Source organism: Trachurus japonicus, chromosome 16, assembly GCF_045865225.1.
Source record: "Trachurus japonicus isolate A0001 chromosome 16, Traja_1.0".
NCBI lineage: Eukaryota > Metazoa > Chordata > Actinopteri > Carangiformes > Carangidae > Trachurus > Trachurus japonicus.
In genome coordinates, this window is record NC_140922.1 from 4,040,640 (window position 1) to 4,064,340 (window position 23,701).

At 43.7% G+C, this 23,701-nt stretch overlaps 1 protein-coding gene across 11 annotated transcripts in view; it reads right to left on the minus strand.

Moving 5' to 3' along the window:
- The window catches only part of cspg5a (chondroitin sulfate proteoglycan 5a), a 68,674-nt gene that overhangs the window by 39,442 nt on the left and 5,531 nt on the right, over positions 1-23,701 (minus strand). For all 11 annotated transcript variants that reach the window (XM_085803496.1, XM_085803490.1, XM_085803491.1 and 8 more), the window contains exon 2: positions 5,107-6,076. In XM_085803496.1, the coding sequence (XP_085659622.1) occupies positions 5,107-6,076 (970 nt within the window). The remainder of the gene's footprint in view (positions 1-5,106; positions 6,077-23,701) is intronic.

The following is a 23,701-nucleotide window of genomic DNA, read 5'->3' on the forward strand; positions in this document are numbered from 1 at the left end:
TTTGCTGGTAGATGCACTCCATGTTTGCTAAACAGCTAACTTAACTTGGCTGGCATTCATACCACTTGGTCTCCAGGCAACGACTCCAGCGGCTCGTTGCACTTCTGTGCATTTGGTTTTGCAATTCAGCGCAAAAATGGATGGAAACAAATGCAAGAAATCTATTTGATACACCAATCTGATCGCAAAACAGCATGCAACGTCTTTATGCGTGGATCTTTATTCAATTTATAGCTCTTAGATAGAACACTGCACTGACATATTTTGTTCAACAAAATAATTATAAAAATGTTAAACTATCTCCAGAATTTCGAAGCTAATGTTTGGTTACTTATGAACTACACCACCGTCACATGACTGTAACATCAGCACCACTGAACTTCTTATAGTTTGATTTAGTTCTGACGTCTTCTACAAAAGCTTTTGCTCTTACCGAGTAGTGAGAGTTTGTAAGAGTGAGTACAAACACAGCGAGGCTGTAGGTTACGATGTTCAACGTCCTCAACAACCTCTGTAGTTTCAATTTAGACACGTGTTAGCAAACTTTCAGAAATCAAAGAATACAATAGACTTCAGGACGAGGGAATCAGTGTTGCTAAAATTAATTTCAGGGTTTCGGGACATAAAAACAGACTCCATCTTTTAAAATGGTTTAAACAATGTTTTTAAAGGTTTCTCTATTCTTAGACATACTAATGCCTCCTCATCCAGTTGTGGTAACTGATGTGTTCCAGATGTTCTTCTACATGCAATATTGTTTGAGTAAACTAAAGAACTGAAGGTCACTTCATGTTAAATCTTAAAACATCTTCCAATTATGATTCAGATCATGGAACTACAGCTGGTTTGACACAGAGGGAGTGAAAGGTCAGACGGGATTAGGGTCACGGTCACAGCAGAGGTATGATGTCATCATGTGGTCTGTTGACTGTAACAATCAGCTGAGGTCACGGGGTCGTAGGTGATGAACTGGGATGGGGACGAATGAAATCAGTTTGGACTGAGTTGTCTCTGACTCTTGAGTGTGTGTGTGTGTGTGTGTGTGTGTGTGTGTGTGTGTGTGTGTGTGTGTGTGTGTGTGTGTGTGTGTGTGTGTGTCAACAATGTTTACAGTGTCGCTCAGTGTAATATTTTCTCCATCAGCTCCCATCAGGAGGCCGGTCGCCACCGTGCATACATTTGCATGTTAATCTGTGCAGCTGTGCGCTAATTGGACGTCTCTCCCCACTGATTGGTCGGCTCACTCATTTGATGATTATGGGGAGATGTGTATAATCTCTGTCGTTCAGCGATGAGAGAGCTGTGTTCATGTGACTGACGGCACAAACACACATACGCCAACAAAAAAAGAGACATGGTTACATCTCATCAGTCTCAGATGTTTGCAGCAGTCCAGATGTTTCCCAGTGTGTGTGTGTGTGCTAAACTCTTTTCTGTGCAGCCATTTCCCTCCACCAAGGAAACTGGGGGTTTGTAAATTGTTTTCTGTGTGTGATGGATCTCTTCCTGTATCAGTGCTGACTGTCAGAACAAAATGGTGGCTGAATATTTGGCAGATTTTTTTCTCTCTCAACAACTGACACCTGAACCTTGATGTTTATAACTGATGAGTTGTTTTCGAGGTAAATACAGAGACTGCTGAGACTGCCCCAGACGGGAACACGCATCAGTGGTTTTGCATGAATTTACCTCGAAAACAACTCAGTCTTGTAACATTACGATATTTACTCATAGTGTGGTTGATGTGCAGGTCACAACTTGTCCACTTGATGAGTTTAATGAGGGAAACCAAGAAATCCCATAATGAGCCTCCGTAGCGTAGCTCTGAGCAGCTCGCGGCTCTGCCCCGCCATTCTAAAAATAGCTTGCACCAACAATTAAAGTGAGGCGCTGCAGCCATATAAAAAAGTCTACCAATTTGAAAATTGAACAATACATCCCAGAACAAGTTCAGAGCAATGTTAATGTCAGTGGTCAGGGCCATAAGGAGGAAGCGCTCTTGATTGACAAGTCTCAAGGTCATGGGTGTAGGAAGCAAAACAATGTGGGTGGGTCCTCCTCTGGAAAATTGTTACAAAAAAAAAAACCTTTAGATGCCATTTCCTGCATTTTGGTGACTTTCAATGAAGCTTCATTTAAACTGAATACTCCAGATCTGAGAGGAGTGAGAGCAGAGTTTCATTAATCAGGACGTTCCTCAGTGGGATGGATTGAACTGACAGCACTCTGAGTACCACCGTGTGAACAGACAGATGAGCTGAATTAGAGACAGTAAACCTGAGTGGGTCAAATATTATTGTTCTAAATACTGAGTCCAACGCCCATGCTCAAGATGTCAACCAAGCAGTAGACACGCCCTGAAAGCCACTGTGCTGTATCTTGACTCGTTTAATGGATCCTGGTATGAAAGGAAAAATGAATACAGTTTAACGGCCATTGGATCATGTTAGTTTATCAATCAGTCCTGTGAGTCGTCACCAAGCCTCTGTAGAGTCTGGACTGAGAAGATGCATGGAGGGGGAATGGTTCCATTTGGTCTATTCTTGATTCAATGATTAATATAGCTCTCTATCACACATCTTTCCCTGCTCTGCAGCGGCTTTTAATCCTGAACCCGACTCGTTACTGATGTGATGGGTTTTTTCCCCCAACTGTAGCTGTTGTCATCACAGATCGGGACGTTTTAATCCACAGATGCGCTGCGATCGTTGACTTTCACATGGGCTGCAGAGGACTCATATTGAGCTGGAACTACTCTGTGGCTTACACCATATTTTATATCTCATATCTCTTAATCCGTTTGACTTCTGACCTCCACCCAGATTCACCACAACCCCGCTGGATCGAGTTCTGAGGAAAAGTCATTACTGCAGTTTGTGGCTAAAGCCTGGAGGGCAGGTCGTATAGTAATGGTAGGGAGTTGGGTTTACAGATGTGAAATATATAAAAATAAGATCAATCAGTGTGTCTGTGAGTGTGTCTTTCTGTGTTTTCATCTTTGTTGCTCAGCTCCAGCTCTCACAAAAGGAAAAGGAGGAAACCTCAGAACACAGCGTGGCAGACGAGGGGACATTCCCTCATAAAAAAATTTCTTGTTTAAATTAACAATAACGTCCTGGTTTCTATTTTGTGCTGAACTTTTCCACATGGTCCAAACCAGAGAGAGACAAACTGCATTAGCAGCTTCTTGCAGTCTGGCTCCTGATGCGAGCTGACAGAAGAGAGAGATGTATTGTTGTCTAAAGATGTAAACCAGTGACCCTGGTGAAGCCTGCAGCAGCTGCACACTTGGATTGTTTTCCACTTCTATTGCTTTTTTGTTCTTTAACCATCTACAAACGGCAACGTTTCAAACATTATTATTCAATGAACTTTAAATTCAAAAAGGTGGAAGTGCTGCTTGTTGTTTACAGTTTTACACAAAAGTGTGAAAAAAAACATCCAAGGCACACTGCAGGATGGGTGAAGAAAATATTAAAATGTCTTTATTTTACATGGCAATGAATTAAAAACCATGGCCAACGCATTGGGTCTGTGTAAGGAGACTCCTGCAACATGAAACCTTTTGGATTGTAGCCTACAACTGCAAGCAACAAAACATCCAGGCCTCTATGATGAAGTAGCCTTTGTCCCTTTTTGTAAAAGAACGCCCTATGCTGTAAGGTTTATTGTGTTAGGCACAACTTATAAAGAGTGAAGATCTTCATTACAAATAATAAGTAAGACTCTTTTAAAAGTAAATTGGCATGTGGATGAATGATGAACAAAGCAGGTGTGTCAACTCCTCTTTTTTTCTTGCAGTTGCTACACGGCCGCCATCTTGGCTCAGTCAATTTCTCCCATAGAGCATTAAAGGGATAGTAGCATTTTTTTAAAGTGGGGTTGTATGATCTCCAAATAGCCCCTAAGTACTTTAATTGCAGTAGAAGACTCTCTGCACTCCTCCTGTTAGCAACGCCAGCCCATAATAGCCCTGCCCAGAGATTTACAACATACAGTGTTGTGAATGGACCCAAAGAAACGGCCTATTTTCACGGCCTAAAAGAGGTTTTATGTGAAAAAAAAATACACAGTTCCATTGTTCACTATAATATAATTTTTTCCAGCCCTTAAAAGTGCAGGAAAAACACAGTTTTTATTTGGACCTAACCAACTGCTGATCGGCGGGCGCTAACCCTGGGCGGAGGGATACGTGAGTTGGTTAGGTCCAAATAAAAACTGTGTTTTCCTGCACTTTGAAGGGCTGGAAAAAATTATATTATAGCGAACAATGGAACTGTGTATTTTTTTTTCACATAAAACCTCTTTTAGGCCGTGAAAATAGGCCGTTTCTTTGGGTCCATTCACAACACTGTATGTTGTAAATCTCTGGGCAGGGCTATTATGGGCTGGCGTTGCTAACGGGAGGAGTGCAGAGAGTCTTCTACTGCAATTAAAGTACTTAGGGGCTATTTGGAGATCATACAACCACACTTTAAAAAAATGCTACTATCCCTTTAATGCTCTGGCGCATGTCAGTCAAAAACTGAGCAAGTTCTGGTTATTGTTTAACCAGAACTTGCTCAGTTTTTGTCCGATTTTCAAACTGTTTGGTTTGTTATGAACATCAGAAATGCAGTTACGATACTGCATACTTAAAATCATGAATCATTTTAATCATGTACTTTTGAAAGTAACACTAAAGTACTTAAGTAATATCTACATACTGACATAATTTCAAAACCCAATATGGCCGCCAGTGAGTTATGTCTGCGTGTAGTCTGATCCATCCCATTGGTCACAACGCATTGGCCATGGTTTTGAATTAATTGCCATGTAAAATAAAGTCATTGTAATCATTTTTTCACCAATCCTGCAGTGTGCCTTGTTGACTGTAAACTTATTATTCAATGACTTGCCATAGTTTTGTTTCCAGTTTGTATTGACAGCAGAATATGAATATGAGCAACGTCCTCGTGTTTGACTTTCAGTTGAGTGGATGTAAGTTTTGTTGCTGCAGCTGGGCCGTAGTGGCCGGTGTGTTGGTAGCTGTCGTGGTTGTGTCTTATTTTGTGTGGACATGTTGGTCCCTCATTGTGTGTGATGTGTGTTCCTGTGGCGTCTCACCTGCAGAACACCCCCATGCCCTCCAGCAGGTAGCACTGTCCCCCGTTGAAGCAGTAGTTGGGCAGCGCGTCGCAGGGCGAGCGGCAGCTCCCGTTCACCACCTGGTAGCCCACGCGGCATCCTCCCAGCCCGTCCGACCCGTCCACCGGCGAGGCTGCGGGGGGGGCCGCCACGGGGACGTTTGGGACCGGCGCGCCAGGGAAGGACGCCCCCGGGATGTAGGGGCTAGAACCCGGGGGGACCCGGGGCTTGGAGCGAGACCCGGCGGACAGACGGAGGTCTTCGTCGCTGTCGTAGGCGTCGGTGGTGGTGCTGTAGGTGTACTCGTCGGGCGTGGGGGACGCGCCGTCCTCGTAGGGCGTGAGGTAGTCGTAGTTGTCCGGCATGGCCCAGGAGGTGGGGTCGCCCCCCTGCAGCTCGTGGGCCAGTGATGAAGGAGAGGCCGGGGCCAGGTCCAGGTTGCGGCCGCGAGAGGACGGGTCGAAGAAGTCCACGTGGAGGACGTCCGGGTTGGAGGGGTTGGCCGGGGGCGGGGCCGTGGTGGTGAACAGGTGATCCAGGTCGAACACGGCCGTGTCCTTGGCGTGGATCCAAGGCGGGTCGGTGTGGGGCAGACGCTCCTCCTCCTCCTCCTCCTCCTCCTCCTCCTCGCCGTCCTGTTTGCGAGGGTTGCTAGGCAGCAGCAGCTCCGTCTCGGCCGAATCGGGGCTGAGCTGCGGCGGGGCGGCCACGCCCACTTCCTCCACGGCGGGGATCACCGATTCTCCGAACATACCGCTGCTCTGCTCGTCCTCCTCGCCGGCGCGGGGCACGCGGCCGGCCCTCGGAGCCACGGTGCTGACGAGGCCGCTGGTCCCGGTTACCACGACAACAAGCTCATTGACCTTAGCGGGTCCGTCCTCCTCGGTAAGAGGGGAGGTGACGTTGGTGGCGCCGTCCTGCGCCGTCACATTGGTCCCGACAACATTTCCTGAAAACACACGAGCAAAAAAATGTTTGTTAGAACAACATTTTGGAACCAAGAACATGGAAGCATCAAACAGGTTTCTGATCATGAGATCAAAGTTTCTACTGCTGCTGGAACCGAGGCAGAAGAAGAGTGGAGTCTGGAAACAGCAGCACATTTAATGAGGTGAAAATGGTTTCACATAGTTAGTATTGATCAGCCTGACAAAGCTCTGGCTGGGATAGGCCTGGTACTGGAGCACAGCGCTCCCAGAGGGGACGGCAGCAGCTGAAATCATCTGCCTGGACACTAATTCAGAATTTAAAGGTCAGAAACAACTTTGAAAATGCACAAAATATTTCAAAACTATGACAGAAATATGGTTTCTGTGCATTATATGTATAAATATATATATATTTTTTTACTTTTTCTGATTTTTGACCTGTATACTTTAATAGGATTTATTTCTCTTGCAGGGAAAAAGTCTAGTTGAGATGAAATCTCTTTTTCAGGAGAGGACAGCTTGAACCGACAGAGACGACTGTCATTGTCGTTAAAAGCAAGTGCACAAAAAGACAAATTAATACCAAACAACAAGATAAAGATAATTCATTCACGTCTTCTGCATGAATGACTGGATGTGTTCAGTGCTGGCAGCAGTCGACGCATAAACGGACCCCCATACAAACCACAAGTGACGTCAGTAGATGCAGCAGCCATTACTATGAAAAATTCAACATGGGAGGAGGTTGAAAATAAAGTGGTCAGGGATGTAGAGCTGGGAAACGCTGCTCGCTCTCCGTTCACACAGAACTCGTCTAAACTATTCTCAATGCTACAAAATAAAATAAAATCAACATTTACGTTGTGATAGTTGATCCATATTCATCCCTGAGAAAATTGAATCAGATCACTGAGGTTAAAAATGTAATTTCCCACCAACTGGAAAATTAGCAAATATTAGTGAGCAAGAACGCAACAACATCTGCTGTTGTTTGTATCCGGACTATAAATACAAACATACGCAAACAATCACCAACTGCTTCATTTTCAGGCCACACACACACACACACACACACACACACACACACACACACACACACACCGGGATCGAACATGGGACCAGAGGTGAGGCTAAATAAAGGAGGCGTGATTGTGCAGATCGTCTGTTCGATTACTTCATCTGAGGTCGGCTCGAGTCCAGCAGGAAGATACATGAATACAAAAGCTGCTTTATGGCCACGACCCACCCACCCACCCACCCACCCTTTTGGATTAAAGGAATAATTCACTAATGTAGTTGAATGGCGAGGAGCTGGGATTAGGGATTATGTGGTGGGAGAGAGGATAGGATTTGGAGACTTTGGGGGGGGGGGGGCCCTGCAGGGGCAACATGGGGGGGTCTCGAAGAGATGCAGACAAGAGATTGTATCAGCAAATACAAGAAATCTGATAAGACTGTTCTTCATGAGAGAGAGAGACAAATATCTATCAGCACCCCAGCCTGACAGATCCGACTTCAACACGTCTCAGGTGTCGACCCTGGTTCCAGACCTGTATGATACCTGTAGTGGTGTTGCCTTCAACAGCAGCTGCTAGTGCCAGTTGTTATGTAGCCAGTAGCTACTCATCCTGACTGGTCCTGATCCTGATGTCTTAGAGACAGTCAACACTGTTTATTCTAAAGCATCTCTATGAATACAGTGATGATGAGAGCAGCTCCCTGTTGGACAGATGGACTTTGCTCCTTGGTGTATGACAACACTGTGTTTGACAATACTTCATGTCAAAGCGCAGGAACAGTGTTGGTTTTAAAGGTCTCATACAGTTTAAAGGATGTTTATATTAAAGCTCAAGTCCTATTTTAATATTGTGAAAGTATCAAAGCCTCAGTCCACAGAGAAATGCTCACAGCCTGTATTCAGAAACTAGCTGGAGGAAATTCTGTGACTTTGTGACATCACAACAGAGCAGTCACTAAGCCCCGCCCACCCAGATCCACAATCTAACACACAGGATTGGTGGTTTGCCTGAAATCTGCTACCTCTGTATTCAGCCAAGCAGAAAAGAAGTCAACCAGTTAGTGGAGAAGCTCTTTTCTGATTGGCTGACACCAAACTGACATGGTTTTTGGTTTTTAAAACCCTGTATGGATCAGCACTTCATCTAAAACACAGGAGAAGAGGAAAATGTGGAGTTTGAACTGTTGTAAATAATTGAAAAAACTCATACTTCTACAAACTGTGTCTAATATGTCAGAGCGTGTAAAAATAACTACTTACTCACAGATTGGTTTTTAATAAGCACTGGACTAAAAGGCCCCTCTTTGCTATGACATAATAAAATCTTATCCACTCATCTTCTATAATGAAAAGTTAAAAGGAGGCAAATCTCTTCCATAATATTCCATCTACTCTCATTTAAAAGTTTATGTCATATTTATCCGTCTTGTTTTAGAGATTCGTGTTGCAGTCGTTGGGGTTCAGCTCGGACCACGCCCACATGCGCTGACCGATGTGCACTCCTGTCCTGGTGTAAGGAGCTTTGGTTAACAGCCTCCACCAAATGGCATCTGTGAGGATATCAGTGAGGATCTGCAACTTAAGCCCAGATCGAGACCCTCTGGGGTTTTAATCTCTAAATGTCTCCTGGACGCTCAGCGAGGATCCATTTACACAATCAGCCATTTATTATTATTATTTATTATGACCTCTAGCAAGTTTTTAGGACTCGTATGATGTAATGTCTAATCCGTCTGTATCGAGCTGCTATCCAATAATTCATCATGTAAAACTGCAGCAAAGAGAGAGAGATCTTTGAACAGTCCTAAATACACCTGATCTGCTCAGTCCTACTTAAATAACTAGGTGGTTGTTAATCTCATTAGGTCCAGACCTTTCAGCCAAGTAGTCCTAGTGAATGACACAGTACGTGTCCAGAACCACAAGAATATTTTCATATTGAAGATTTACGATAATAAACAACTGCACACATATTGAGAGATGTTTTATAGCAATTACAAAGCAGTTATTAGGAAAAGATCATTTATAATCTGTAAAATGAATAACATCTACATTTATGCTGTGTTTATATGTTTTATGAAGTGAGTGACCACATACATTAATAAATTACACTATTAATAACCATTTATAATATTGATTTATCAATACCTCATTAATTAAATATGAAAATACAATCACTCATACACATCATGGAGGTGACAACTTACTGAGATGTGTTTTACATTCCAATCAAGAAGAATTTACTTTACTTTATAAATGATAAATTATCGCTTAGTTAAATGTAGTTAAGGTAGGCTATTACTGATGTTAGGACATTAAAGCAGAAGTCAGTGATCCGATGGAGTTAGCAGCCCCCGCCGTCGTCATGGATCTATTGGTCCTCGTCCCTGCGTCACCACATTCAGGCGCATCCCTTGGCTGCACACACAGAGAGGACTGCCCCTTTATGTCGTTCTCTCTCCTCATTGGATAAAGGTTGTAGGATACAAGGAAAGTTTTCTCCTGGGCTCAGAGCAGAGCAGAGTGACTGACAGACCCGTGTTTCAGACCAAACACTCTATAGAAGTGATTGCTGTCGGAAGATACAACTATTTAAGACTTAGATTAACACAAACATTCACCTGACTTCTGCTTTAATTGGTTATCAATAAAATTGTATTATCATTATTATATAATGGCCCAGATTGAAGAGGTTTACTGAAGTTTCCTTGAGGTCAAAAGATTTATATTCAGCTATAGAAAGAACAAGACTGACTAAGACCAATGGAGTAAAAGTGGGGACATGAGGCAGGTGGTCCAGGCCCTGGATGTTTGATTCTGATGGAGTGACATGAAAACCTGATAATAGCTGCATCAGTTTGAGCCCAGAAACTCCAGCTCCGGCTCTGTGCACGGTGCTGAAGTGGCTGAAATACACTGAAACACACACAGTCTGCACAGGGAGGAGGGATTGGCTCGGCTTCTCTTTTCCATTTTAAGGAAATGAGTTGTGCTGCTCAGAGCGATGACACACTGTAACAACATATTCTGCCGCTGCATTGTGAGAGTCTGCATGTTAAACCCTCGCAGAGTCTTGAGCAAGACATTTCATCAGTGTTTCTGAGCGGGACGCCACCAGAGAACCTTTCCTGGATAAACACCAGTCAACAGACACACAATAAAAACCAAAATAAAAAGCCATGTGTACGGATCATCCTCCCTGTCATCGTCAGGTGTGAAGCCGTCGCCGTGGCCACGAGGAGTCTGACAGGTGCAGGGACTCGCTTCATTCAGAGGTTTGTTTTCTGGTTCTCGGCGTCTTTTGAAGCCGGGGTCGTTCTGGGGCTAATCCTTCCAGCAGTCGCACAATCCACTGCTGTTTAACACATCAACGCAACACCCTGGGATAATATGCCAAAACCTCTTCCTCACACACACACACACACACACACACACACACACACACACACACACAAATAAGGCTTTGCTATCACAACACAAAAGCATTTCACACATTAAATGCTTGACGTACTCAAGGAAATTAGGATTCAAGATCATAAACAGTCTTACTCTGTCACACATTAAACAATCACTCACACACACACACACACACACACCTGACAGCTGTACACTCATTAAGTGACTCTTTGTCCAGCTGTGAGCTGCGTTTAGGTGGATCTCCTGAGGAAACCAGTCAGCCTTCACCTCCTCCTCCTCCTCTGAACTACTGCACAGTGTGGTGAACACACAGTAATGGCTGCCACACAACCAGAGACAGAGTGACGGGGGGGTGGGGGTGGGGTGTGGGGGTGGTAATGAGGGACGGGGAGAAGTGGCACATGCTGACAGGAGGAAGAAAGACAGAGAGAAACACAGAGGAAGGATGAGAATGATGTGACAGAGCAGAGGATGGAGAGAGAAAAGGGGCTTTGAGAAACTTGGACCTTAACTCTCACTCTGCCTCAGTCAGAAACATCACACAGATCTCAGATCTGCTACCTCCTCTCAGGGCCCTCAGATCTCACACTGATTCAGTCAGATCCTGTTACTGCACAGCTGCACAACCACCAGGCTGTGTGGACCATGGTCCATGGTCCATGGACCATGGACCATGGACTATGAACCCTGGACCATGGACAATGAACCATGGACAATGGACCATGGACAATGAACTATGGACAATGGACCATGGACCATGAACTATGAACCATGGACTATGAACAATGAACCATGGACAATGGACTATGAACCATAGACTATGAACCCTGGACCATGGACTATGAACCATGGACCATGGACCATGGACTATGAACCATGAACCATGAACTATGAACCATGAGCCATAGACTATGAACCCTGGACCATGGACTATGAACCATGGACCATGGACTATGAACCATGAACTATGAACTATAAACCATGGACTATGGACTATGAACCATGGACCATGGACAATGAACCATGGACTATGAACCATGGACAATGGACTATGAACCCTGGACCATGGACAATGAACCATGGACAATGGACCATGGACAATGGACCATGGACCATGAACTATGAACCATGGACAATGGACCATGAACTATGAACCATAGACTATGAACCCTGGACCATGGACTATGAACCATGGACCATGGACTATGAACCATGAACCATGAACTATGAACCATGGACAATGGACCATGAACTATGAACCATAGACTATGAACCCTGGACCATGGACTATGAACCATGGACCATGGACTATGAACCATGAACCATGAACTATGAACCATGGACCATGAACTATGAACCATGGACAATGGACCATGGACCATGCATTGACCATGAACCATGAACCATGGACCATGGACTATGAACCATGGACAATGAACAATGAACTATGAACCATGGACCATGAACTATGAACCATGGACAATGGACCATGGACTATGAACCTTGGATCATGCATTGACCATGAACCATGAACCCTGGACCATGGACTATGAACCAAGGACCATGGACCATGGACCATGGAACATGAAGCATGGACTATGAACCATGGACCATAAACCATGGAACGTTGACCATGAACCATGAACATTGAACCATGAACCATAAACCATGGAGCATGCCACATCGAGGACAAAATCATTGTCATTAATATCATTATTCAGTATTATCATTACTAGTACTACATATTATTATCATTAGAATCATCATCCTTACTATCATTATCATATTTATTATTATTTTCATCATTATTATTAGTAGTAGTAGTGAAAGTAGTATTATAGTAGTAGCAGTAGAAGTAGAAGCATCTACAAACACACACACACACACACACACACACACAAATGTACATGTATCTCCTGTGTCACAGCTGATGGAGGTGACACTGATCAGTTATCTTATCTACTATATTATTGATTTCTCTCCTCTTCAATCACCCACTGACAACAAAGCAGCAGTTCTGCTGCAACTCCAACTAAAAGCAGGAGAACATGAAGACATGAGCGGTCAGGGGGGGCTGGGTGTGAGACTGGTGACAGGAGTGATGAAGCTCTTCAACACTGTTGGAGAAACATCTCTGGAGCGTTGGTCAGCTCGTTACCACGAAGCCTGTGAAACACTGGACATGATTCACTGTGACACCAGCCCCAGGTGATTGACAGGGCGGTGACGCAGCCCGGACTTCACCCCCGCCTCACGCTGGCGTCGGCTCTCGGAGCAGAGAGCCAGACTGTGGATGAAAGAGGGCGTCGCCGGGCCGCGAGGTGGAACAGCTGAGGGTGAGTCACCTGCCACTCAAACTCTCACATTACACAACGGGAAATTCTAACATCGCAAAACAATTTACAGGAGAGAGATTCAGAGAGTCCTCCGTTTATTTTCCCTGTTTCCAAGTCGTCCATGAGGTCAGAGTGACTGCACATCTGCAGTGACGTGGATTCATGGCTTTGCTCTCAAACCTGATCTGCAGCTGGAGCATCTGTAACCATGCCAGCAGCTTGGTACTCATCAAAACATAACATAATTATGTAATTATGTGATGTTGGATAATGGTTTGTTATGCTTTTGTGTCCACTTTTTATACTACATACCTTGTCTCTATTGTCTCTATTTCCTCATAATGATGAATTTTCGACTACGAATGGTGTTTCCACTGACTATATTTATGTGATTATGGATTTACTATGGATTTATTTGGGCTATCAAATAATATGATGTCATTGTACTGTATTTATGAATTGTTGTCAAAAAAATTTCCACCATCTTAACGCAAAGTGAGGCAACTTTAAGTTGAAGGACATGCCCCTCACCTTCAGGTTTGCCCCCTCACCCAATTGGACCACACCTGTGACTCGTGGTTCATGTTTATAGATGTGTGTGTTCTATTGTTCCAACAACACCTGAAGGAGTGTTTGTGTGCAATAAAAAATCACTGAGTAACTATCAGTGTTTTTTCCATGTATTTAATGGATAAACATGATATTTGGTATGAACATTCATCTCTACTTCAAACACTTTGTTGTTTTCCTGACCTTTCACTTTTACATCCAAACAGCACCAATACTTCCATCGTCCCTAATCAGCTGCAAATAAAAAAAACGACATCTACAAGTGACATTGCGTGAGTCTCTCACATCCTGTGTCACACTTCTCTTCTGCATCTCCTTTCAAACAGTGATAAACCCAACAGACACTTTCCACACACACACACACACACACACGAGCACAAACTATCTGAGCTGGGGCAGTTTGCCGTAGGAGGCCTCAATGGTGTCAGTGCGCCTGTCCTCACTCTGCAGCTCTGGACTGGGCTCCAATTAAGTGGAGATGTCTTCCTTTCACCGCCTCGTTTGCCTAATTGGATTAATGAGGGAGAACCTTTTGACGGACGGCTGGTCCAGGGGCGGCGAGGCGACTCTGTGGCAGCTCCAGAAAGTAAACTGGAGACACACCGATGCACGACAGCTCGGAGGCAGAGAGGAAAGTGTTGAGAGTGTCACAAAAACATGATGAGAACTACAGTGTGAATGCACAGAAACGACTCCTACGTGAGCCAACACACCAGGGCAATAAATGAGCTGATGCACGATGCTCTGGGTCATGATGTTTAAGATTTCACTCGTCACTGGAAAATCCATCTCGTCTTTGAATCCAGATCAGCTGAAAGCGACGAACAAAAGACGAGTGTTTTCTGTCTCGCTGCAGCTCTTGTGTTTCTCCGCTGCACAGTGAGGTTTTGAATCGATTCAAGGTCCCGCGTGTTATGAAACTGAATCATCAGATAATTCATAAAAGACTTGCTGCAGGTTTGCGCAGAACACTGCAACCAGTGCACCTGTGGGTGTGTGGATAAAAGCTCCAACTGTACAGAAGCAGATAACACTGCGTCTGGTGGAAGACATTTTCTAAAGTGTATGGTTTCTGCTTGAATTCAGGTTTGAAGAGATAAACTGACCCATTGTCTGGTCAACAAAACAAGGCAGATTAAATTTGAGGTTGTTTTTTGTTGTTAACGTTTTGAGCCACACATCAGCACTGATTAAATAAAGTCAAGCCTATTTCTGACACATTTATTTTCAGTGTGCCCGTATTCAAGAATGCTCACTGTTGTCTCCTCATATTGTCCATTTAGTTGCAGCGCTGGGGCTTTCAACCACCTCACATGATCTCCATCATGATATTTGCTGGTTTATCTCATCCAGTGGCTGCTATGGAGCATCAGACAGCATGGAGTCTGACTACGGTGGTGAACTCGATGAACTCCCCACCGGTGGCAAAGAAGATAATGGTGGCCTACTGTACACACCTGTGGACGTATTGGTAAGAAATGTTTTTTTTACACTGGGGTGACAGATTCTTCTGCCTATTATTATAAACTTTGTAAATGTACTTAGATTGGTCCTTGAATTTAGGGGATCTGTTTTGATTCTAAACAAGATGTGGGAACCCTGAATATTATACTTTACTATAAGGAAGCCACAATAATTGTAACTAATTCTTTGAATTTGATGCTAATGCTAATTCACCTATTTATTTTATATTATTGAAAGCGTTTTTATATTGTACTTGCTTGTTTGCACTAAAGGAGCTGCTCTAATTCCGTTATACGGAGTATAATGACAAATAAAGGCATTCTATTCTATTCTATTCTAAAGAAGATGTGGGAACCCTGAATATTATACTTTACTATAAGGATGCCACAATAATTGTAACTGCTCGATTTCTTATTTTACTTCCAAGTATATTTTATATCAGAAAATTACTTTTGCCCCCTTTGAAAGTCATTTTCTGATAAAGTGCTTTATACAAGACTTGACACAGGATATAAGATTATATTCACTGTATTTTTTAAGTCAATATGGACTACAATCATCAGAAAAATGAAAATGTGAGCTTCAACAACAAGTCTGGTCATTTTTGATTTCTATTACACAATTAGTGATAGAAACCACACACACTTCTAGCTTAAATCCAAACACAGATCTTGAGGAAGAGATACTTTTTGAATTTCAGATACAGATGACCGCTGCACAGTTGCTATGTTACCATCCCTTTGCAACCATGGCTATTGGCTACATTATATTTGTTAGATGTTGAATCCCCATCATTCTACATTTACAAAGTAAGGATCCACCCAATGGAACTGGACTTTTTAGGGCATGTTAGGTTTTATCGGACACTTATCTCAGCCCACTGGAGTCCATGAGCCTCATAGAGGAGATAACTGTTAGCTCAGTAAAAGCCTGAATCAGTTTGATTAAGGGAGAAATATTCTGTGTGGCATGAATCAGCAATTAGTGGCTACATTGGAAGTGCAAGCTAAGCTAAAGCGAGAACGGCCAGTGTCTTTTACCCAATTAAAGCCACGGAGCAGACATCAGCTGGCAGGGTCAGGGCCGGGTCGAGTCAGGACGAGTTGGTTCAGGGCCGCAGACTGGGACTGGGTCTGGGTCCAGGACTGAACAACTGAGACCAAAGTGACCGGAGAAAGACGCCTTTGTTTGGTTACTGCTCAGATTAGATGAGATAATGAAACAGTATTACATAAGGAGACTCTTCACACAGCACGTCAGTGGATTTGTTGGTGACATTGATTGTGTGTGTGTGTGTGTGTGTGTGTGTGTGTTGTCTCTCTGCCAGCATAACCCACTGGTAATTGGGGTGGCTTCCAGCTCCTCTGGTGAAGGGTGTGGATGGTCATAATGAGAGGAGTTTGTTTTCTCTTGAGTGTGTGTGTGTGTGTGTGTGGTGTGTGTTCTTGTACTTACTACGTTGTGAGGACCGGAAAGAGTTTTTAACCAACAGTGTGAGGACATTTTTAGGAAGTGAGGACAGTCCTCACTGTTTCCAAGGGCTGTTTGAGCGTTAAGACTGTAGGTTATGATTAGGTTTATATTAGGTTTAGAGTAATGGTTAAGGTTAGGTATTTGTTATGGATGGTTAAGGTTAGGGTAAGGGGCTAGGGAATACATTATGTCAATGAGTGTCCTCACAAAGATAGCATTACAAGGATGTGTGTGTGTGTGTGTGTGTGTGTGTGTGTGTGTCCGTCTCAGACTGTTTGTTTGGGGGTGACGGTGCCTCGGGGCCAAGTGCTGTTAGCCTGCGCTGGCGAGCCGCCGACCCTCAGGCTTCAGCCTTTTGTTTAACCCAGATCGGTTTGGAGAGGGGAAGCCACTAAACCACCCACAGACCTGGAGGACCCTGATTGGCCGTGACAGACTGTAAAGAGAAACCTGATTGGTTCTGACAGTCAGGGCCCGCCAGCCAGTTTGGTGACCCAGACAGGAGGGAGAAGGGGAAAGGTTGGACACTGGCTGGCAAACAAACAAAAGCTTCCAGGCTCCCGTAAGAACAATATGTTCAATCTTGTCTGTGGTGAAACCGCTATAAATATGTTTTAATGAGACTAATTACACAACATGTGATATCCCATTATGACATTAAACAAATGACTCACAGCTCACATTGATGAGCCACACTGAGTCTTCCTCATGTGCACACAAACTGTCCTTTACCCAGTTACAGAGAAGGAACTTTTATTTAGCAGCATTTTGCAAAAGAAAAAAAAACCCAAAACAAACAAAACAAATTCTGTTATGAAGCAAATGGAAAAAACAGACAACGTCCAGATCTAGACCTGTAACAGACAACGTCCAGATCTAGACCTGTAACAGACAACGTCCAGATCTAGACCTGTAACAGACAACGTCCAGATCTAGACCTTTAACAGACAACGTCCAGATCTAGACCCGTAACAGACAACGTCCAGATCTAGACCCGTAACAGACAACGTCCAGATACCTAGACACCATGTAACAGACAACGTCCAGATCTAGACCTTTAACAGACAACGTCCAGATCTAGACCCGTAACAGACAACGTCCAGATCTAGACCCGTAACAGACAACGTCCAGATCTAGACCCGTAACAGACAACGTCCAGATCTAGACCCGTAACAGACAACGTCCAGATCTAGACCCGTAACAGACAACGTCCAGATCTAGACCCGTAACAGACAACGTCCAGATCTAGACCCGTAACAGACAACGTCCAGATCTAGACCCGTAACAGACAACGTCCAGATCTAGACCCGTAACAGACAACGTCCAGATCTAGACCCGTAACAGACAACGTCCAGATCTAGACCTTCACCTGGTCCTGAGTGACTGAACCAACAGGAACAGAAGAAACAACAGCTGCAGCACACACAGCCTAAAGTCAAGCAGCAGCAGAGAACTGTTTAACGTTTTTATCACTCATCTGATATCAGTGCCTCATGATGCAGTTGATGATATATTATGGGATAGTAGTGGTGTCTCATAAGGGAATATTTCAGCCTCCCCTTGCAACACATTGCCAAGGCATACGTAGAGGTAGATGAAATATTGCTTTGTTTACTTGTCTGAAAAATCACCTAATGTGAGTGTATGAATGTTTTTATGACTTTGGAGAGTCATTTAGAATTTTCATTTGTTTACATTATTATTTTTTTGGTTTGCCATTTCAAACTTAGCAGGTGAATTGTGACTCAACTGTAAAAATGATTTAAAGTCACCATTTTTTTGCCAATTGACTCATAACAAAACCAACAAAACACATTAAGAGGTGTGTGTGTGTGTGTGTGTTTGATAGTGAGAGAGTAGGCTAATAAACACAGCAAAATAAAAATGGCCACAGGAGTCAGATGAAGAGAGAAAGGCCTCATTCACACTCATTCTCATTGATTTTAGCATCAAATACCTGAACCTCAGGAGACACACACACACACACACACACACACACACACACACCCCATTCCCACACTCACTCCAATGAATAAGACATGAGGCTTTTTTATCTTTACTCAACTCGATGCTGCTCATTAATATCGATATAAAGGGGAAACGCTCAGGCCTGCAGTCGCCTCTAATTGAAAACCTCACCATCGATTTTTCCCTCACTCATCTTTTTTCGTTATTCTTCACTCTGTCTTCTCGTCTCCTCTCCGTCTCTCACGTCTCATATCAGAAATGTCATTTTTCATTCCTCCGTCTTTTTCCCCTTCTTTCTAAACACATTTCTCCGTCTCTCCTTTTCTCTCCTTTTCTCTCCTCCTTCCACCACATAAATCCTCTCATTTATGACTCCACAGGTGGTGGGATGGAGGAAGGAGGTGTTGCCATGGAGACAAACTCAGCCTCGCAAGAGTCTCTGCGGCGCTGCAAACCCAACAAGCTGTGATCTGCATTCGCGCACGGTAAACACACAATTGAGCGCACACACACACACACACACACACACACACACACACACAATAATATTGTGGTAATCTTTGTAGAAGTGCAGATATGTGAGACCGAGAAAAATGTGATATTGTACTGTTTATGTGTGTGTGTTGCTTCTCTCTATCCTTACGTTAAAGTGGCTAGTCCAATTAAAACTGACAGGTGTGGTGTGTGTGTGTGTGTGTGTGTGTGTGTGTGTGTGTGTACAAGTAAGCACATGCATATTGTATATGTGCATCCAAGCATCTTCATTTACAGTTTTTCTTGCTCCTTCTGACCTGATTTTAAACAGTCAATTAAAATTCAATTGTGTAAGCATGTGTGTGTCTGTGTGTGTTTTCCACTCTTCCAGACACACACACAGTTCCCTACCACTCTTTCTTCCTCCCTGACTTCATGAAAACTAAATTAAATTAATTATTTTGAGCTTTTATTTTGAAATCGTCAGTAGCCCATATTTATTTTGTACATCAGCAGATAAAAATCAGACAGGAGAACATTAATAATACATGAGGATGAAATATAAAAATAGTATCCTCAGTGCAACCAGCCAGACTCTGAACTGTGGTGTATGATCAGAAACTAATTTGCCGTTTCCCGTGTTTTCCTCTGAACTACACGTCAGCATCCAGCAGCATCTGGTGGAGCTCAATCTGCAAGATTAGAAATCATGTTCTTACTGGAGGATTCAGCATCCCATGATTTTTTCCCCCTGTTCTGATGTAGAAAGAAACATGTGCATACTGCAGCAGGGCAGTGAATGAGGAGATGGTGGTGGATGGACGTTGGAACTGGAAGTTGTTTTCGTTGTCATCTGCATTATTCATGATCTTTTCTGCCAGCACAATAACTGTGGAAAGATATGTTATATTTGAGAATATATAAGAATGTATTTGGTTGCAAGTCAGGAAACATGGAGAGAGTGAGAGATCAAACTTCATCTTTCATTGGTTTGGTGCCACTGAGGATCAACAACTACTGTACTACTACCTCCTTGTTCAATACTAACCTTTGATAATGAGGGAGTAAACAAGTAAACCTCACCACAGAGTTGTTTTAGAGGGAAATTCATGCAAAACTGCTGATGTGCGTTCCCGTCAGCAAGCAGTCTCTGCATTTGCCTCGAGAACAACTCTGTGTGGTAACGTTGTGTTATTATCTCATAGCGTGGTGAATGTGCAGGTCACAACTTGTCCACCAGAGCGTTGTGGAGTTGTTGGATTGTGTATTTGATGAGTTTGATGAGGGAAACCAAGAAATCCTCTTAGCCTCCGTAGTGTAGCTCTGAGCAGCTCACGGCTCTGCTCCGCCGTTCTAAAAACAGGTTGCACCGACAATTAAAGGAAACAAACCTACTGCTATGACTATAGCGATTATAGCAATGGGCCAATTTGCCAAAATGTTGAACTATCCCTTTAAAGTATATGGGAGTGATGAGCGAATATATTCACCCAGAACCTACAGGTGGTGGTGGGGTGGTGGTGTAGCGCTGTGTGATGCTGCGTGTCACAGACAGGCAGAGAGGATGATGGGTAAGTCACCCATCTTAAATAGACCATATATGTCATGTGAGTGACGCAGCGCAGCCAGCTGGCTGCCTGAACCAGCTCGCTTCATTTTGTCTTTCTCTTTAGTGCTACAACTGATGACTGATTCACTTTCAATTAACCAGTAAGTCTATAAAATATCAGAAACCAGTGTCGATCACATTAATGAAACCTGAGGTGGCATTCAAGTCAAAACCTTCAAAATATTGTGTTTGCACCCAATATGATTATTTGATGTTTCGGAGGAATCATGAAAACTCTAATTCTATTGTTTCTATTCTGCTCTGTTCTCTTCATCCAGTCGGATCATAAACTGAAGCTCAACACCTGAGAACACGGCATCGCACAAATCAATTAAACCCACTTGTCTAATTATCTGTCTTCCTGCTGAACCTGGTATGTTGCCATGACAGGTGTGTGTGTGTCTGTGTGTGTGTGTGTGTGCGCTCTCAGAGGGATGTGATGGGTGGACTGAATGCTAATATGACAGTCTGCAGCAGAGGAGCACGCACCGTCAGACGGAGGATAGGGGGGGGGGGGCTTTTGCACAAGCATGAACTCAATGACTCGCTTCAGGAAGGACACACAGTGACACACACACAGTCTAGCATCTATGTAGCACGCTGGCGAACACACACACACAGAGCGAACGCACTGTAGCTCACATCACAGCAGAGACAGGTGCAGGCCTACGCACACAAAACCATGCACACTTCCATCTTTTATTCCCACCGTTTCCTCCTACATGAACACACACACACACACACACACACACACACACAAACATGTAAATTACTGTTCAAGGGCAACCAGAGTTTGAGAACAACGCCAACTCAGCACTGCTAAAAAAAAAGAAAGAAAAAAAGCAACACATACTGTATCCTAATAGTTTTGTCTTTGAGCAGGAAGGACGGCGGCAGCAGCTCCAGGCCGTCACAAACTTTGTCAGGTTGTTTCGTGACCTTCTCCGCCTGCACCACAAACCTCCGCACGTCCACCGCCAAGGACGACGGTGACAATGGCATCCGAAGCAACTGCCACACCTGTGAGCCCAAAAACAGCTGGACGCAGGCGAGGACGGAGACATGGAGGGACACTCACTTCTTCACTGACACAGTGGCTGATGATTTTCATGCAAATCTTACAAGTATAAACAGTTCCCCCAGAGGGTTTTAATCCCATCAGGGTTAGGAACGCTGAAAACAACATGACCGGTGGGTTCTGATTCAGTATGTCTGCATTGTGCATCCACATGAAGGGTTTATCAATCAGTTCTTTAAGTTAAGATCTTAAGGAGGCGTATAGCACAACTGGAATCACACCACGTCTCGGTCTCTTCTTCACCAAAAGCAACAAATGAAGTGTTTAACAGCAGCAGTGACATTATATGAAGCACCAAAACAAAAAAAGGAGAAGAAAGAAAATCATCTGAGCCAAAGCTAATCTTGTTTCTCGCAAGTTCAGGACATTCAGGAGGTTTTTACCAGGAGCCAAATTATCCACAGAGGTGTGCTCCTCTCCAAAACAAACAGAACGAATAAAAAAAGACAGTTTCCTGTTAGACATCTCTGATGGACACAGGACATGAAGGAATAGACCCAAACCTGTGTTTACTCAGCTTCTTCCTGTGATAACTCAAGTCTGGTTGTGGTTTAGGAAAGGCTGCTGCAAATAAACAGTAGTTATGGTGATGTTTAGGTAACTAGAACACCTGGTTAAGACCTCGACACAACACATTCCCTTCCCTTCTCACTATGGGCCTTCACACTTCATTATTGTTACATTCCTGATACTAGTGGACATTTCACAAGATGCAGCTTAACATTGTTCAAACTAAGAAGATGTGATTTAAACCCCAAATATTGATTTTGTTAACGATGAAATGTTGTGATTATCAAATGAAATCAGTCAGTTAATCATTTCAGAGAGTCTTATTGGCAGGTGACAGAATCCAAACCAGAGGAAGCCAAAGTTGAAAAAGCAAACTGACAGAGACACTGACTGAGACACACAGGAGATCAGACACAACTGAGACACATGAAGGTGGAGCAGATGATGAAGTAAAACAGGAAATATACCAAAACTTAAAATAGAAAGTCCAAATCATGACAGGAAGTCCACAGAGTCGCTTTGAATTCTGGGGCTTCTGTCACTGCTGTAAAGTTTTAATATCATGCTAATTAAAAAACCACTGAGTGAAGTTTTTCTATTTCCTGCAGGTCAGTGATCAAAATGAAGCCCTCCTGCAGCAGGTTCTTGTCAACCGTAGTTACGTTTTGTTGCTAGGCGACATCTAGTGGTCATAGTGATTATGGCAGGAGCAAAGGGAAAAGGGCGGTGACGCAGTTTAAAGAGACAAAGTTGGTGTCAGGAGGAGATTGTGATGGACAGACGGGTCGACAAAACACAGGAATGACACCGGAGATCGAGCATCAAACTAGCAATTCATGTTGTTTTCGTTATCAATGTAACCATGACAACAATGACCATATAGTGTTGAGGAAGTAGCCTATTTATTCTGTCCCCAAATCACCGTCTTTCCTTAGCCTTACCAAGCCATGAGTGCTGTTAGCATGGTGACAACACTGTCTGTACAGTCTGTGTGAAACTGTGACAACCGAAACCAAAGTTTGAGTCGTGTGTACTTGTGTAGCAAAGACTTTTGTGTTAAACTGTTATCAGCTCATTCTGACGCTGAGAAACAAACTTTATTCTTACATAATTTCCAAATGCAACATCGAAACTGTTTTATGCCCATTTCCCAAGATGTTCTTACTTACGCCTCGGAGGAGGTTCAAATCTAAACACAGACACATGCACAGTTGAGTTGAGTTGAGTTCCTCCTGCACACACACACTTTCTCTCTCACAGTAACACAGAGAGAAGCCAGCAGCTGGTGGGGTCAAGCCCGTGGCCACCTACGTATGCTAATGTTGGCCCACAGGCAGATCCAGGTGGGAGGATAGAACAAACCAGATTAGGATCATTTAGTTTCCCAACAAACAGATTTATCTGGATGAGAGTCCTAATAGCCCAACGCTGATCCCAATTTAGAGCTGAGAGGAAAGTTTGTGTCCCCGCTCGCTCCCCCCGGGCCAAACACACAGAGAGAGAGAGAGAGAGAGAGACGGCTCAAATCACACAGACTGTGGCTGCAACCAGAGACTGTCTTCACCATCCATTACTTGCTGAGTCTGTCAAACGCTGGGAACAAGAACCAACTGCTTCCTTCTTGTTTCAAGAGACGGCGAAAAATAGTCAAAAGTGCAGAAAGAGAAACAGACTGAATGAAAAAGAAGTAGAAACCAGGAAATGAGACAGAACACATCAGTCTTTCCT